Source organism: Salminus brasiliensis, chromosome 8 (assembly GCF_030463535.1).
Source record: "Salminus brasiliensis chromosome 8, fSalBra1.hap2, whole genome shotgun sequence".
In the NCBI taxonomy this organism is placed as follows: domain Eukaryota; kingdom Metazoa; phylum Chordata; class Actinopteri; order Characiformes; family Bryconidae; genus Salminus; species Salminus brasiliensis.
The window spans coordinates 4,886,319-4,904,245 of record NC_132885.1 but is presented as its reverse complement, the minus strand read 5'-3'; the positions used below and the strand labels follow the sequence as shown (position 1 = coordinate 4,904,245).

General features: G+C 43.3%; 1 protein-coding gene across 9 annotated transcripts in view; it reads left to right on the top strand.

Moving 5' to 3' along the window:
• Positions 1–17,927, top strand: part of gulp1a (GULP PTB domain containing engulfment adaptor 1a) — a 149,005-nt gene that overhangs the window by 94,607 nt on the left and 36,471 nt on the right. For 7 of the 9 annotated variants that reach the window (XM_072685416.1, XM_072685413.1, XM_072685421.1 and 4 more), the window contains one exon: positions 10,163–10,243. In XM_072685416.1, coding sequence (XP_072541517.1) covers positions 10,216–10,243 — 28 coding nt within the window. In that variant the 5' untranslated portion in view covers positions 10,163–10,215. Of the gene's footprint in view, positions 1–1,437; positions 1,538–10,162; positions 10,244–17,927 lie in introns of all 9 variants that reach the window. The other 2 variants (XM_072685415.1, XM_072685417.1) reach the window with 1 other exon arrangement.

Genomic DNA, 17,927 nt, shown 5'->3' with positions numbered 1-17,927 from the left:
TGAAGAACCTTTTAAACAGATAAAGAACAACTAAAGCATCCAAATGGTTCTTTAGGTTGTCATGGTTCGGTGTAGAACCATTTTGAAAAGGTTCTATGAAGAAACTGTCTGTAAAAGGGTTTTTCATCAATGTGAGGAACCCTTTAATCACGCAGAGATCAATCTAAGCATCCAAATGGTTCTTTGAGTTTCATGGTTCTATGTCTTTTTTCAGAGGTTCTATAAAGAACCATCTACAGGTTTTCCGTCAATCTGAGGAAATTTGTTAACCCGTTAACCAAAGAACCATTGGAGCATCAATGTGGTTCTGTAAGTTACCGTGGCTCCTTGCAGAACTATGTACAAACATTTTTCCACCAAAGAATGAGGCAAAGAACCATTTAAGCATTCACGTGGTTCTTTCAGTTCTTTAGGTTCTTCAAGTCCTTTCAGCATCTAGGTGGATCTTTGCATTGTCATGGTCCTATAAAGAACTGTCTACTAAAGCTTCCATCAATCTGAAGAACCTTTCAACCAGGCAAAGAACCATTACAGCATCCCAGCGGTTCTTGAAGTTGTCAAGTTTCTTTTTGTGAAGGTTCCACCTACACTTCCATATATAAAGATTTATTTATTTATTTATTTATTTATTTATTTATTTATTTATTTTTAAAATTGTGAAAGTAGAGTATTTGCTTTATGCTAAGTATTTTTTATTTTCCGTCCGTCCACACAGACGAAAATGCTAGCACAAGCATGCTAGCCCTTTATGGTGCGACAGTACGTCATGAAGAGAGACTTCGAAAAAACAAAAACACAGAGGATCCCAAATTACTCACTGCTCCCTATGTAGCGCACCAGGTAAATCATGAAAATATAAAATAAAATGAAATCTATTACACATAGTTTTATATATATATATATATATATATATATATATATATATATATATATATATATATATATATGGCTAATAAAACAATATTTACATTTATTCATATGTAGAAATCTAAAGTCTAGGGCTATCTGTGTGTAGATTCAGTTTTATGACTTATGTAGTTCACTATATAGGGAGTAAGAAGGTATTTGAGATGGGGTTTTTTTATGTCTGTACCGTGACGGTTCAGTATAACTACTATGAGGTTTGAGCTTTGAAAATTGTGCCAAAGTCAAACATTTGCTTTATGCTATTTTTTTTCTCTTTTGAATAAGAATCATTCTGCACCTCGGGGGGTGATTTTTAAAAAGCCACTGCGATCGATTGGTCCATCTCTTTTTGTCCTTCTTCACAGCTTTATTGCAGCTGTTCACTTGGGTCTTGCATCATAAATGCACCTGCTCCGTCGAAGCAGGCCGCTGTCCTTGTCCGTTTGCCTCGGCATTGCTCTTCCTGACAGCTCAATTGGCCGTAAACAAGACAAGCTTGGGTTTTTGTGTTTTTCTGCCTTTCTCTTTTAGTGCCTGGCCTGACGTGCTTGGCGAGGCCGTGCTCCACTCACCCACATTACGCTCCAGAGCCCTGCTGAGCTGCTCTCCCGGGTCCCCTGGAAGCACAGAGGCACGTCCACCCAGTTTCATGATATATGGTTTCATCCGCAATTACAGATGTGCGTAGTCATGCAGCTGAGAGCCACATCTGTGAGCAGATGAGCAGTCCCACCATTGCAAAGTCGAATTACTGGTACAGTCTTCAGTCTTGCTCTGTGTCCAAAGCTCGACACTACGCTACACTGTATGACCAAAAGTATTCAGACAGTTACTTTAAGGTGCACCCATTGCTGATAGAGAGGTGTAAGCAGTAGTCTCCATAGAAAGCATCAACTAGTGAGGTGTAAAGCTTCCTAGCACTGAGTGTGGGATCTCTGTCCAGTAGCTTTGGGATGTGTTGAAACCTCCAACATCAGTATCTGACCTCACTAATGCTGTCGTGACTGCATGCGGTCAAGCGTAGAGCCGTAGGAGGGGTGGAAAGGGGCCATGCCCCTGTTAATAACCCTGATTTCTATAGAATCGCCGGATAAGCAGGTGTCTGTAGTGCAGGACAGGATGCTACACAAGTAATGGATTACTGTAAGACAGCACTACAGGATTGATTTACGGAGGTGACGATATCACCACTGTCACACAAAAACCTTGTATCTCCGAAATGGCAGCTTTACGGGAGATTTCAGTGGAAGTCAATGTAAAAAGATTGTATTCCAGGTAATTCTGGAGCTTTTCTAATGGTCCATTCATCATTGAAGTTGGACACAATGGAAAGAACAACTGTCAGATTCAGATCATGTCAAAAAAAAGATGAATATGACAATTTTTATTTATTTATTACAATTGTGAAATGCTAGCATGAGCAGGCTAGCCCTTTAAGGGGAGACAGTACCTTAATAAAGAGAGACTTCTAAGCATATGTCAGTGTTGGGGGTCAAGACTGTTACCTAAAAGTGTTGGGATTTTGGAATTGGCCTGTTTCAGCTCCGTTTTTTTTTTTTGATGTGCTGGATTTTTATTTGGACAAAAAAAACGTCCATATACTGAACTCTCACTACTCTTAACTTCTCAGCTATACCAAGATATATACAGTTTTCCATTCTAGGGCCTCCTAAAGCTAAAGTCACCTAAGTAGTAGCTGCTTACTTTCAGTTCTGATGCTTCAATAATGAAGAAAATGTGATACTGATGTGATACGTTTTGATATTAAATTTCCTTTAAGGCCTTGCTAAGGCCTTATTCCTGCTCACAGAGCGATCCGTATCAAACCTCACCTGTTAAGCAATAGCTCCTGCACTCCTATCTATCAAGATAGACACTTTTATGTAGAGTGGGATGAAGGAGAGATAGATTGCAATGTTCTGCCAGTGATTCAGATGTGATAAACTACACCTGTAGACGACACAAGGCAGCTTTAAAATTCCTCATGGCTCTTAATAAAGAGAGGAGGTGCTATGGAGATCCATCATGATTACTGATGGCTCTGATAGCGAAAATGAACAGCCCACTTGCAGATCTTTATACAGTGTGGTATATGCAATCACATGATGCTGAAGTCTCTGATTATCTTTTGTGGCTAACTATTAATTAAAGACATTAGGGCTTAGCCAGTACAGCCCATTTAGTTAGCCCATGCTAACTGGCTCCTGCCACTACCATGCATTGAACCTACAGTTAATATGGTCCTGACACTGGACCAGGTTCTGGCCTCTACTGTAATACCACCCTGCTGAAGGGTTCGTCTAAACCAGTCCCAGCCTACATGCTAATGTGGGGCTTGCAGTGGATTTCTTACTGGAACCCAGTTGGGCTTCCCAAAAGGACTCCATTGTAATTATTAATGGGTTCCATCTAGGCCCCATGTAGTGTGCAGTGTACAACCCGGATGGGGCCCATGCTCAACCCCTCCTGGTCCCATCGCTGACCCTGGTGGGCATCCATATGTGGTGCCAACAGGCAACCCAAGGACAAAACTTTCTGGTTCCTAGCTGGGCTACCCATATGGGCTCCACATGGTTAGCTGGGGTGGTTCCGAACCCTGGTCCTGGGGGGTATGCAGGTGCTTCACTATATGGACAGAAATATTGGGACACCTGCTCATTTATTGTTTCCTCCGGAATCAAGGGTATTATAAAGAGGTGATCCTGCTTTTGTTGGAGTAACTCTGCTTTTGTTGGAGTCTCTACTGTCCAGAGAAGGATTTCTACTAGGTTTTGGAGGAGGATTGCTGTGAGGATTTGATTGCATTCAGTGACAAGAGAGTTAGTGAGGTCAGGATGTTGGATGATCACCATCCCCCCTCATCCCCAACCTCATCCATCATTCCAGAGAACACAGTTCTTCCACTGCTCCACAGCTCAATGCTGGGGGTCTTTATACCCCTCTAGCCCACACCTGGCATTAGGCAGCATGGTGCCAGTAGGTTCATGTATATCTGCCCTAGAGTGCACAGTGCTATTGGCAGTACTTCTCTACAGGGACTAGACAAGCTGGGTGTGCATTTGCACCTCTGTATCAGTAATGGGTACAATGTAAAATAGCTGAATGCTACTAGAAGGGGTGTGAATGAACAAAATGGGCAGTGTACAACCAACCGCTCTCTGTAATCTGTAAGGTAAGGAGATATCACTCATTTAGTGATATCTATGTCTTGTCTATGACTTGTTTTAGATTTGTACAGCTAGGTGTTTTAGGCATAGTGCCAGAACTACAGCAAACATGGTAGGTGCAGGGTCTTCATGGTCTGGTAAACAAGCCCCTGTGGATGCAGATGTGGGATCAGCTGCCAGGGAAGTCCTCGGGCCCTTTCTTAAGGCACTGGGATACGTTCCTTGAAGACATTGCCAACAATTGCTGGCTCAGTCACTTCTTGACACCTATGAGAGCAAGTGAGACTGAGAAGTCTGCCAGAGTGCCTGGGCAAATGCCATGGTTAAGGAAGTTTTGGAATTGCTAGCATGTTGTCATGCTGTCCTTGAAAACTATCCATTCTTTGTTAGACTGAGCAGCCATCTGACATTTTCTCTCGGGTGAATAACTGCACAGAACTATTCACACCAAGTACGTTATTCGGTTTACTCCTGTGCTCGGCAAACAGGGATAGAAACTCCATAGATCTCAGAATTGTCTTTTTCTCTGCCGAAACGTCTCTCAGTTATCGCCAAGGTAAGGCATAGCTCACCTCATTTAATGATCTCTGTAGGCCCTTGTTTAAGATTTGTGCAGCTAGGCAGAGTGCTAGAACTATAGGAGCTATAGGAAACATGGTAGATTCTGGGTCTTTATGGTCTGGTAAATAAGCCCTTGTTGCCGCTGTGCTTTTGCTCTCTTTAATTCCCCTTCTCCGCACGAGTGACGAGCTCATTAGCGAGGGAAACTATAGCTTTGTGGTTCTTTGTGGACATGAACAGACTAGGATGCACCTAGACAAGCTTAAAAACGGCTACTTAAAGTGGCTGCAAAGCTCTAACCATCATTCCTCCACTATGAACTAGATGAGATGACCATTTGTTTGGTCTGCAACCATGACAGTGGAGGTTTGATTGGTCAGCATGATTTATTTTATTTTATTTTGTTTTAATAATTGCTGCTGTCAATTAACCCACCAGTTCACAGCTCCCCCTAGCACTAGCAATGCTCCCAGCACTAGGAGGGTAAGGACTTAACACATGTCATGGGACAGTGGTGGCTCAGCAGTTAGAGCTCCAGGCTATTGATGACAGGGTGGGTGGGTTTGATACCCAGGCTCGGCAAGCTGCCACTGTTGGGCCCTTGAGCAAGGCCTTTCACCCTCTCTGCTCCCCAGGCATCGCAGGAATGGCTGCCCACCGCTCCGGGCATGTGTGCTCACTGTCCAATATGTGTGTTTCACTGGTGTGTATGTGTGTGTTCACTGCACGGATTGGATAAAAGCGGTCACAAATGGTCAATATGGTTGTCTTGCCTTGTCTTGTCTTAAGTGTCTCCTACGAAACATGTGAATGTGTGGAAAGCACTGGTGTCCCCAGCACCGGCTAACAGATGCTGTGCTGGCTAACATCACTTAAGAGTGATAAAGGAAGTCTATCAGACTCTGGCTGCTGATGGCAAAGCAGCATGGCTTGGGTTTTGAACTCTCAACCCCCGGGCCATAGTGGTAGCGCAATAGAGCACTCGAAGCCCAGCCAGCCAGAAAATAGAGCTGGCTCTGATTGAAAAAATTATGAGTCCCAGTCTGTCAGTTTTGGGCTCTGCATAAAAAGCATAATTAATATCTGTTCATTTTCAAAGCTCTTGGTGTGAAAGGGTCAAGAATTAAATTAGAGCAGCTGTTGGTGTAAAAGTTACACCAGTGTTACAACTGACTTAACTTACAACAGGTGTAAACCCTGTTGTTGTAACGAGCCCCTGGTCACGAATGTACCTGGGCAATGAATGTACCGAGCTATGGTTAAGGAAGCCCTGGAATTGCTAGCTGCCTGGAATTTCACTACTTGTATATTTTCATGCAGTCCTTGAAGACCATCCATAAACTGGTGCATCTGTTTGTGTAAATAATATAAACCAGCTTAGCTTACGACCAGGTGTAAGCCCTATTGGTGAAGCAAGCCAGAATTGCCAGTCAGTCATCAACTGTAAGCAGATTCTTGGAGGATAGCTTCTGTGAGAGGAAGGCTGTTCTGTGGATCACAGAGCTTTGCGCCTCATCTAGAACTAAAGGAACCAGTAGTCACGTCTAGTTGTTTGTTCTGGTGTTGGTGTTTTTCCACAGTAATGATCTGTTTGTGTTGATACAGTAGGAGGAGTTGAAGTATCTGTTGAGTTTGGATATTTTTGCCAAGTTTGTATTTCAGAAATACTGTTATTTGCTAGACAGCATACTGCCTTGCCCTTGGTGAACGCAATCCAAGAAACCACAGCCATCCCACACATACAGACATACTGCTTATTTCGCAAGGCCTTTTTTCGTAATGGCGTGCTGCTAATTATATGAACATGACCTCAGAGCTGGTGTCTGAGTGTACCAGGTTAAAGGGTAGGCATGTTCTCTCCGGAAAGCTATGACCTTGCTACAAAGGTGCTACAAAGGGTTCTTTGAGTGATGCCATAAGAGAAGCATTTTTATTTCCATAAGGACCCATTTTTGTAAAAAGAGCTGTGGATATGAAGAACCTTTAGATTGGTAAAGAACCTTTACATTGACTTCTGTAATCCTTTTAAGGGGTTCTGCTCATCATGGGCTCCGTGGACCTGGCCGATGAGGATTTCATTTATATTCATTATATTTTCTTGATCGTTTATTCAATTGTCCTCATCTGTGGTCAGATCTACACGAGCCTTGCCAGTTTTGACTCAAATTATCTTGTTAATTTATTCAGATATTGTAAAAATTCCTTGTGTTGACCTAACTGAGAGATGGAAAAGTCAGTGTTCTCTAAAAGATACTAAAAGTAGAACAGTGGTTCCTCTTTTCAGTTTTGATTCCTCTCAGTGTTTCTTCTCTAAGCAGTTGCACACACTCTTATTGCCGTCGTTGTCCTGAGCTTGTTCCCTGCTTCTGGACAGGCATCCCTGTGGACAGGGCCGGCCCGAACCTTTATAACCTATATATATATACCACCACTTCAGCACCGGATGCTTCATCATTTCATAGGGGGAGAGATAATGTGCAATACGCTGAAGCGCCTAGGCCTTTATCAACCACCCAAGCGGCCACCCGGGGCCCTGACTTTAGGGTTGAAACATGAAAGATAGCATTGTAACGGGGTTGTAACTTGCTTGACTCTATAAATCTCAGCCTGTGTTAAAATATTGTACTTTAATAACGGCGAACGCCTGAATACAGTGGTTTCCAACGTTTGTACTGGAGGACCCTCCTCTCCTGAGAGTAGAGTATTATGGTCTCCATATTGACTTGTGTTTAGTTTAGTAGAGTCTAAGCTTAGAGGATCTTTGAATTTTAGTCTATTCAAACTAGCTGATGATATTTTTCGGAGGAAACAGTGAAGCACTTCTGTAAGTCGCTCTGGAAAAGAGCGTCCGCTAAATGCTGTAAATGTAAATGTATCAAATCGAGACGACAAAATTCAGAGTATATAGCATATAGACCCAGTGAAGGCCTACAGCCGGTCCTCCAAACATGAGCTTATGAGTTTCTATTGTTTTTATAATTTATTCAGAACTTTACAGAAGCTAGACTTGCAGCTCAGAATGGCGTTTCCTCATGTTTACCCACTTTGGCTTAGCTTATCTTTATGCCGTGCTGCATCCCACCCTCCCACCAAGACTCACAGAACAACAGAATAACCTCTACAGTCACCCAAGCAGTGCGTTGACACTCAGCAGGGTGTTAGTGAAGTGTGGCAAACTGCAACATGACCTTATTAATCAGGTTAATTAAAGCCTTTATATCCATCTGAAAGTTCCAACAAAAGAGCAGAAAGTTCATTAATGGAGCCCAACTTTGCAAACAATGCTTTCTGATTTGAAGACGTCGAGATACGTCTCTGTATTGGGCAGGTGAAACTACTCCTATTAGTCAATCTTCAGGAGCCGGGTTCAGCTTTGTCCTGGTGGGCAGTGTACAGCTGGGTTGTAGTAATGTGTAGTTGGATTAAATGAAGCTATTTTAATTAAGGCTTAACTCATTTGCCTGAGGGCTGGAGAGGATATTATTTTAATGCAAATTTAATCTGTCCTACAGCATCAAAAGCATGCTTTACACCCGGCTTTGACTCCTCGCGCAGTTAATACAAAAGGAAATGAGTTCGGAACTGCCTGTGAACTCCTTTTAAGAAGTTTCTAGGAGGTGAATCAATAACTATTTGGAAAGGGACGAGATGTGTTGATTCAATAAGAGAAGTGCTTCATCTGGTTTATGTGTCTGTTTATATACGCAGTAGATTGCATCTCGGCTTCCTCTCGCGGTCAGGGAATAGGCCTGTCTATTACAGAAGAAGTGATTGATGGATCTATTGCAGACAGAACTGTAAGTAATTGGTCATTTCCTGATAGGTCAAGTTATCTAGAAAAATGATGCGTGTAATGGTGCTCAGGAAAAAATAGCACATTGCTTGTGTTTTTGCCCATCAGTTACAGGTTGGCTTTCCGAGCTGAACCCACTTCATCGTCCAGATACAGAAAATGATCTGTGAAAGCTGTTTATCTGGATTTATTACTTTATAAAAAGTAAACAACCAAATAACTACAGATTCATAAATACAGATACAGCATCTAAAAACACGCTGCCGGGCCACCATTGGCCGCACAGAATCGTCTACGGCATTTCAACAATTTATTTGAGACCAAAATATCTAATGTGGCATAAAAAATGTACCTTATCATGAGACCCTGCCTGGTAAAGGACTCGAGCCCTGCCATCAGAGCCTTAAGATGTGAAAGGCCCAGGACATCAATCATCAATATGGCTTGTGGCTAATGCCACGGCAAGGCCAATAGTCACTGCTGTAGAGATGCTACATTTACGATTGCCATACTGGGTGAGGCTAGTGGTCAACACAGCCCCCATGCTAACGCTGTAGTGATGCACAGTAACCCTGTTGTGCGAGGCCGGCAGCTGGTGCACTAACACCAAGGGAGCAATGCTGGGCAAGGCCAACAGTCATGGTGTTACCTATGCTATGTTTACGATAGCAATGCTGAGCAAGGCCAGCGGTCGCTTGCGGTAGTGATGATAATGCTGCTGTAGCGATACTAATGTTACATTAGCGATGCTGGGTGAGGCCGGTGCAGTAGCGATACAATACTAATGCCATAATAAAGCTATGCTAATGCTGCAATAGCAATGCCACCGTTGCAATAGCCATGTTGTACGAGGCCGGTGTCTGACGCACTAATACTACAGTAGCGATGCTGAGCAAGGCCAGCGGTTGCTACAGTAGCGATGATAGTGCTGCAGTAGCGATACTGATGTTACATTAGCGATGCTGGGCAAGGCCAACAGTCATGGCGATACCTTTGCTATGTTTACGATAGCAATGCTGGGTCAGGCTGGCAGTCGACACACTGCCGATGCTAACATGGCTTGTGACTAACGTCACTGTAGCGATCCTGATGATAATGCTGCAAAAGCAATGCTGTTGAGTCGCCATGCTATCGCTATGGACTTTCACACACACATTCCAGACTATAATATTTAAACCAACCCAACCTCAGCTTACTTAAGATTACAGCTACTCTCCGCAGCACAGATACTTGTTAGCTTTGTGGCTAAAGGTAGTCCTCAGACCAGAAAATGTCTTTTCTAGGGAGATAAGAGGCCGTCCTCAGTGGCCCGCTAAGAGGTTCATCAATAAAGGTGCTTCAGATGGTTCTGTGAACAATAGCATGGACTGTTTCCATAAAGAACCACCAATGTTATGTAGAAACTGTAGATTGTCCTTTGATGTAAAGGTTCTCCAAACCTTTTAAAAGGTTCTTCTCACTCACACAGCTTACAAACAAGCCCATTAAAAACGTCAGTCCATTACAGAAACCAACACAACCCAGTATATAGAGACGTCCCCCTTCTGAGGACAGTATACGACTTGTACACAGTAAGCGATGTCATAGGCAATAGTTTTGGCCCCCCAAACATGTTCAGTTGATTTTCTACAGAGAACACACCTCAGCACATTCCAATACACAGTTACCTCCTGAACGTTGTTCGGTACGTCTAGTAATAATCGTACGTCTCGTGTGTCTTTTCTGACTCCTCCAGGATAAAGTGGCACATTCCTGGGTCTCACGGCTGAGATCAAGCGGTTTTCCAGCATGAGCCGGGCGTTTAACAGGAAAAAAGGTGAGTGATCTGCCTCGGCTGTTCTTTTTCCTCTCTTTTTTTTTTGTCCCCTTTTTGTCCTCCTTTTACTCTGTCAGCACATCTCTGGATGTCAAGCAGTCCCTAACAAGCAGCCCAGAGAGGCTTAAACCCTGCAGTCCCACCCAAGAAAAATGAGTCATGACATGTTGGTATGCTTGCTTGCTCGCTCGTGCTCTCTCTCTCTCTCGCTCGCTCTCTCTCTCTCTCTCCCTTATTTCATTCTCATTTGTCACTGGCAAGGAGTAGGCCAGCCTAATGTATGTATGTATGTATGTATGTTTGTATATATGTATTTATTTGTTTATTTAGTGGTGGGTGTTGCTGAGGGCAACAGCTTGTCATATTCCCCACCACCTGCCCCAGTCCCTCACTTCTAAATGAGTTAATGACTTCTTGATCTGATGAGCTCAAATTACATCAGGGCCAGTCGTGGATCCCAGATGGTCCTGACTACACTGCTAATATGTCTGTGTTAGTGTTCCCTTTGCCCTGACTGGCTCAGTTTGATGCGATCAGGGAACAGATTTCCAGTTCAGTCCGACGTATGTTTCGTTTGTTTTGTTTGTTTTGTTTTCTTTGTCCTCAAACGTCCCCCCCCCCCCACCCCCGTGTTGGACAGGCAGGTGATGTGGAATTGATTGCTTTCATGTAAACGTGTTTGTTGCTGGAGCCTTGTTTCATAAAAATGATATTTCTCAAAAAATTTCATACACTGTATGGAAAAAAGTATTGGGACACCTGCAGGAGCTTTTGTAAAGATCTAGGAGGGAGGAAATTTCACCAGCTGACTTGTTGTTGTTGGTGCAGCGGTGTCTCCTATTACATACAGAACCACGCTGGAGTTCAGTGAGCTCTTCAGAACCTCCTGTTCTTTCACTGATATGTGGAAGAAAGGCAGACTGCAGGACTAGGGGCTGGGTTTTATACACCTGTGGTGATGGGACTGAATCAGACACCTGACTTCTGATTATGAGGTAGAGGAAAATAGGAAAGTCATATCAAGATCATGTCTTATGTTGCAATTTTTGAGTTCATCCTGGAAAAAGAAGCATATAAAGAAGAAGAACTTGGTGAAGAAGAATAAATGGAATAAGAAGAAAAAGCAGCTGCAGGTGAAGATGCGGGAGAAGTGTGGGTAAAGTATAAGAAGCGAACAAAGAAGGAAAAGCAGGTGAAGAAGAAGAAGAAGCGGATGAAGAAGAAGTAAGCAAAGAAAAAGCAGCATGTGAAAAAGATGAAAAAGAGTAGGCAAAGAAGTGGAAGAAGAAGAAGAAAAAGTGGAAGAAGAAGCGAGTGAAGTAGAAGAAGCGGAGAAGAAGAAGCGGGTGAAGTAGAAGAAGCAAGCAAAGAAGAAGCAGCATGTGAAAAAGATGGAGTAGGCAAAGAAGTGAAAGAAGAAGAAGAAGAAGAAAAAGTGGAAGAAGAAGCAGAGAAGAAGAAGAGGCGGGTGAATTAGAAGAAGCGGAGAAGAAGAAGAAGCAGGTGAAGAAGAAGAAGCGGAGAAGAAGAAGCGGGTGCAGTAGAAGAAGCGGAGAAGAAGAAGAAGGAGGTGAAGTAGAAGAAGTGGAGAAGAAGAAGCGGGTGAAGTAGAAGAAGCGGAGAAGAAGAAGAAGGAGAAGCGGGTGAAGTAGAAGAAGCGGAGAAGAAGAAGAGAAGCGGGTGAAGTAGAAGAAGCGGAGAAGAAGAAGGAGAAGCGGGTGAAGTAGAAGAAGCGGAGAAGAAGAAGACGTGGAAGAAGAAGAAGCAGCAGGTGACAAAGAAGGAGAAGGCAAAGAAGTAGAGAAGATGGAAGAAGAAGAAGGTGTGTAAGAAGAAGAAGAGGAAGAAGATGATGATGATAAAGAAGCTGGTTATAACAGAACAGTTCTTCACTAAAATTGAACATTTTACCTCCATCTAAGCAAAATTCTACATTAGAGACTAAGTAACATTAACAGTGTTCCAGAAACCAGTGATGCTACAACATCTGCTCTACACCTTCTGAAATGCAGCTCTACCAAGCTAGAAGATAAAGCAATGAAGCGCAGCAATCTCCACAGCCGTTTCATAGAAGCTCATAGAAGACCCACTCTCCTGTTAGATTTAGGCAGTTAGAACCTCTGAGGCCAGGTGGCCTAATAATAAAACGACACCCGTTGCTGGCTAGAACCAGTTACCCATAGAGTTACTGGATGATAGCTAGCCTGATGATAGTTAGCCGACAGTTAGAAGGTTGCAGTGCGTGTGAGGTCCTGCACAGCGCTAATCTGTGGAGCATTAGCTTATCCACTCGGCAGCATTCTGGGTAAACTGTTGCTTTAAAACCAAGCCATGCAAACAGCGAAGCCCTCTGAGCTGAAGAACATCTCTGCCCTGTGACTTGCACGGATGTCCCCGCTGTCTCAAGTGCCTCCACACAGAGACACAGAGCAGTGCTGTTTCTTTGTAGAGAACTACAAAAGCACATCCAGACATCGGGCCTTAGGGGGGGCCGGGGGGTTGGGGCTGGGAGTTGGGGGCTTTGAATGCTTTCACTAAGTGACAAAGGTCCATCCATCGCCTTCATGGCCACATCAGAAGTGACATTTACCAAAGAGTGTCTCTAATCACTTTGTGAGCATGCATTCATTAGTGCTTGGTGGCATGTGGGAGATAATGAGGGCTGCTCATAACGAGAGTGGAGCCAGACGTTGATGTGGTAATGTGGCGATGTTTCACCTACACACGGAACTTCGGCACAGTCGCTGGGTGGCATTTCATTATAGCAGCTGGTCAATATTGCGTCCCACGCTGGCATAAATCTCGGAGGAGCAGGGCGGCGGAGGTCCATGAAGAAGATTTGCACCGTGTTTATGCAGAATAACTAACGACTCCAGGAATAATGAGGTGATCCGAAATGTTCACATCAGCAGTTCACGTGTGGATTCTCCTGCTTCGCCATGAATTATCCATGGAGGCTAATCCTGTTGGTTTACTCTGTTGATGGAAATGACACTAAAAGAAACCCATTAGAACGTAATGGTGAATAGGGTTTGTGAACACTGAGACACTCAGAGCTCAACATAAAATGTTTATTTGAAAACAAAGTGAGGACGGTTCACTTTCTAATAATATGGGCCCTTAACCTCCACAGTTAGAAGGTTCCTCAAAGCATCTATTCCCAACATTCCTTTATCCCATACAGTCAAACAGACCACCTGCCAAAACAGCTCTGACCCCTTGAGACATGGACTCCTCAAGACCTCCACAAGAAGGTGTCCTATGATATGTGACACCAAGACGCTAGCAGCAGATCCTTTAAATCCTGTAAGGAGGATTGTGAGGTTGGTGGGGCCTCCATGAATCACATCAATGAGCCTTAGGCCCCCATTGACCCCTATCTTGGAGCACCTTAGGTAGACACTAACCACTGCTTACTGGGAAAACCCCACAAGACCTGCCTGAAGTTCTGACTAGATTGACGGGCTGTTCACTTGCCACCTAACATGTAGATCCTGCCTCTTTTCACACTGCCACCGATGCAGTTTTGGCAGGCAGGCGTCACGCTCGGAGGAAAGCACCCGGACAAAGCTAACAGACACCTGTGTCTGCCTATGAGGGGATTAATGAGTGGAAAGAGCACCATCAACCCACTCAGAGAAAGCATGGCCAATTGTGCTCTCTTGGATTCTGGCTGCAGATGGCAAAGCAACATGGCTCGGGATTCAAAGTTGCGACCCCCAGACCATAGTGGTAGCTCATTACCACTCGGAGCCCAACGTATAATGTTCATTTGAAAACAAAGGAAGGACGGGGCACGCTCTAATAATTTGGTCCCCTTAAAGAAGAAGTACACTGTTTAAAGGTACTTTTGGAGGTTCCTCCAGCTTTGAGGAACCTTCGAGAAAAGTATTTTTAGAAGAAAAAGATTCCCTGAAGAACCTCCAACAGTTCCTCTAGGATCTCATACTTTTAACAGTGTAGATTAATATGACTGTGTTTACGTTCACCTCATAATCTGATAACTTCAGAAAGTCAGATTTTGTCAGTAATCTGATCAACGTGTTTACATGCACTTCAGTGCAGATCAGATATTGGGAAAAATCCGGATATTGCTTTGCAACCAGCCAATAACCTCACAGAATAATCCAATTTTCATGGCACAGCCTTTATATATATATATATATATATATATATATATATATATATATATATATATATATATAGTTTTACCTCGTTCTGGTACCACGGGCTGTTTTCCCACTTGCACAGACTGAAAAATCAGAGAATACTCCGGTTAAGAGTGTACATGCCCTAAAAAATTCGATTACTGAGCTAAAATCAAGCTCTCAGATTTCTCAGATTTCTAGACCTTACTCCGATCTAAGAAATCGGAGTATGTTGTTTGCATGACCCCTGAAATAATCAGATACCTGCAGAAATCTGATTATGATCGGATTATGAAGTTCATGTAAACGCACTCTTTAATGACTGTAGGACAGCCTCAGTAGCTCGTCTAGGGCTGCTGTTGTTCTGTACAGCAGGGCTGTGTACGCTGTAAGCGGATTTCCCTGGGGAATTTTTTACATTTGAATACGCTGCCATGAATTTCAGAGGTAATCGGTCTGTTCTCATGCTGGTTATCCATCAGAAAGGAAATGCTTACTGGTATCCAGACAGATTTTTCTTGTATTTTAATTATTAACTATTGTAATCCCTCAAACCGCAGCAGTGTAAAGGTTTTTTTAATGACTATGTGAGTGAAGATTAACAGGTTGGCTACAGCACTAAGAGGGTTTGTGTATAGATGAAGCCCCCCATATAGTCAGTATGGCATTAAAAAAAATCCAAAATTAAAAAAATGCTACTTTACAGGAGAAGGGAAAAACCCTCTGAACTTTTAATGGAAGTCAATGTAAAAATATTTCATTCCCAGTCATGTTGGAGCATTTCGATCAGTCCATTTATCATAGAATTTGAACACAATGTACAGGACAGCTGCCAGATTCACATTCTGTCAAAAAGTTGAAAAACAGCAAAAATGGACATACAAGGTTTTGAGTAACAGCAACCACTTGCTCCTGTGACTGCAGACTTTCAAAGTTCAGTAGACACCTGAACTTACAGGCAGTAATTCTAGAGTTACATGCTATGGCCAGTTTGCTGCAGTCTGTCTCTACTGTCTGCCTAGCCTTTTTTGAAGGTTTTTACTAGAAGTTGGAACATTGCTTTGAGGATTTGATTGCGTTCAGTCACGGGAACATTAGTGAGGTCAGGTAATGATGTTGAGTGATGAGGTTATAGCACTACAACTCATCCCAAGGGTATTGGACAGAGCTCCATCCCTCCACCCACTCCACAACCCCACAACCCAGTACTTACCATTGAGCATGGTGACCTTTGGCTCAGGCCCGGCTGCTTTATAGCATCCCATTCTATTAGTCAGTGCTTTTGAAGGAGTTGAATTCTCTAATAAGACGGGGTGTCCACAAACTTTTGACATGAAGTGTATGCGCAAATGCTGCAAATACAAATACTGTGGCCCCATTGAAAGCCAAATTTGCAGAGTTTTTAAGTCCAAGGCCCTCGTGGAAATACATCCAGCATTAATACACTAGAAAGAGACTAGAGAAGAGCAGTGCTGGAAAGGAACGCCGTACAAAGCAAACTGTTTACTGCACTGTTTCCAAAAACACTTAAAAATGCTTAAAAGAGAACTGAAGCCTCCTAGGAAAGCTGGTTTCTCAGCACTGATTGACAATCACAAAAAACAATCCAGACAGTTTCAACTGTTCCCGTCTCAGCACTACTGAAGATAAGTCCTGACTCCTCTGTGCCTGGTGGCTTCAGACCAGTCTCCAAACTTTATCATAAAATCATTATGAATGTAGCGTTCATCTGCTGAAAACATCACCTCAACTCAGATAACCTCGCTGATACAGGAGTATACAGATACACTGTATGTCCAAATGTTTGTGGACACCCCTTCTAATGAGTGCATTCTACTCCACTCATTGTTCAAATTCCTACACACAGCTTGTCTGGCCCATGTTGAGAAGTACTGCATTGAGCTGTGGAGCAGTGAAACTGTGTTAGTGCTCAATCCAATACACACACACACACACACACACCCACACACATACACACACACACACACACACATTTATTTATATATATATATATATATATATATATATATATATATATATATATATATATATATGTGTGTGTGTGTGTGTGAATAAATATGTATGTGTATTGAGCATTGCTTTGCTGGAGCTTTGCTATGTGGATTTGATTGCATTCAGTACGGTTTCTTATCATTTCAAAATTGTTTTATCCAACGTTCTGATCTCACTGCGTTCCTTGGCACTAAATGCAAACAAAATACTTTTGGGACACATTATTGGTGTCCCAATACTTTTGCCCATATAGTGTATATCTCTCTTTAGCTGCTGATGCTCCAAGCTTCACCAGCTCCTTGTTCGACTTCATAACAGACACGTCAGATATCTCATCGCTTCCTACGACTAATTTAAGCCATTATTGAAAATTGCACTGAGAGGAGGTCTGTCCTCACTGGGAGTTAGGCCTTATTGCCCCTCATTTGACAAAGCTGCAAACAGTCAAATGAGAATTCAAGCAGCATTATCATTATCTCTGAGATGAAGCTCAGCATCTAGTCAGAGTGAATATAATATTTTAATATTGTACCAAATTTGGTCCAACCATCAAAGTCATGGTCAGTATCAGGGCCCTATTGTAGTGATCTTTAGGCGAGCCATCCAGTGCGCACCCTGCAGCTTGATTTAGGCAGGCCGTGTCAGTGTGTCTTTGCTGTCGTAACGGCAGGAAAAGTTACGAGTGCGGCTCGTAACACGTAAAAGTCATGTATTATATTATATGTAAGTCTCTTAATTAATCATGGGTGTGTTTTTTGGGGGCGTAGCGTGCTATAAACCAGTCAGTGCATCACTCAGCATTCCCTTTTAGAGCCAGGTGTGGTCAGACTTTGCCTTTTCAGTGGTGGAACTACCTGGACGTGTCTAACGCTCAGCAGAGGAAACTGACCTGAACTCACTGTCGGACCTGATTTCTGTTTATTGCTGATGTAAAAGTTTGCAAAGCTGCTAACTGGCACATGCAGGGTTTGTGCACCACTGCTTGAGGGGTTCGAGCGTTAGGCTGCACGCGCCTGTTTTGACAATCCACTGCCGAGATAGCAACGAACGTCTGACCGTTGACGAACGTCAGCCTGGGTAGTTTTCAGTCAGTGGAGCTCCTGCAGATGACAACAGTACACCAGAAATGGACCTGAACACCCCTCATTTCGAGACCACCGCACCCATCGGCGTAGATATATTCACAAGCAATGCTGCTGTTTAAACGGAGCAGGCAGGAGGCGTGAAAAGAGACTGTTGGCGGAGTGGAAGTGGTTAGTAAGTGGTTCTGTTTGTGTGTTATAAATGTGCATGAGCTCATTAGTCCTTCAGTTGAGTACTGAATATAAGGAGGTGAACGCTCAAGGATCAGCCGGGCACTCATGGCACATTTCACAGTCCTAGACCTCAGCGTCGTACTTGAACATGAAAGAGTCGCCTGTTCTATGGCTGTTTCATGGAGGGTAACAGTGGAGGTTGGGTTTTCTGCTGGGCGGTAAAATAAATGCTTATTGTGAACCAATACTGAGGCTGTTATCCAATGT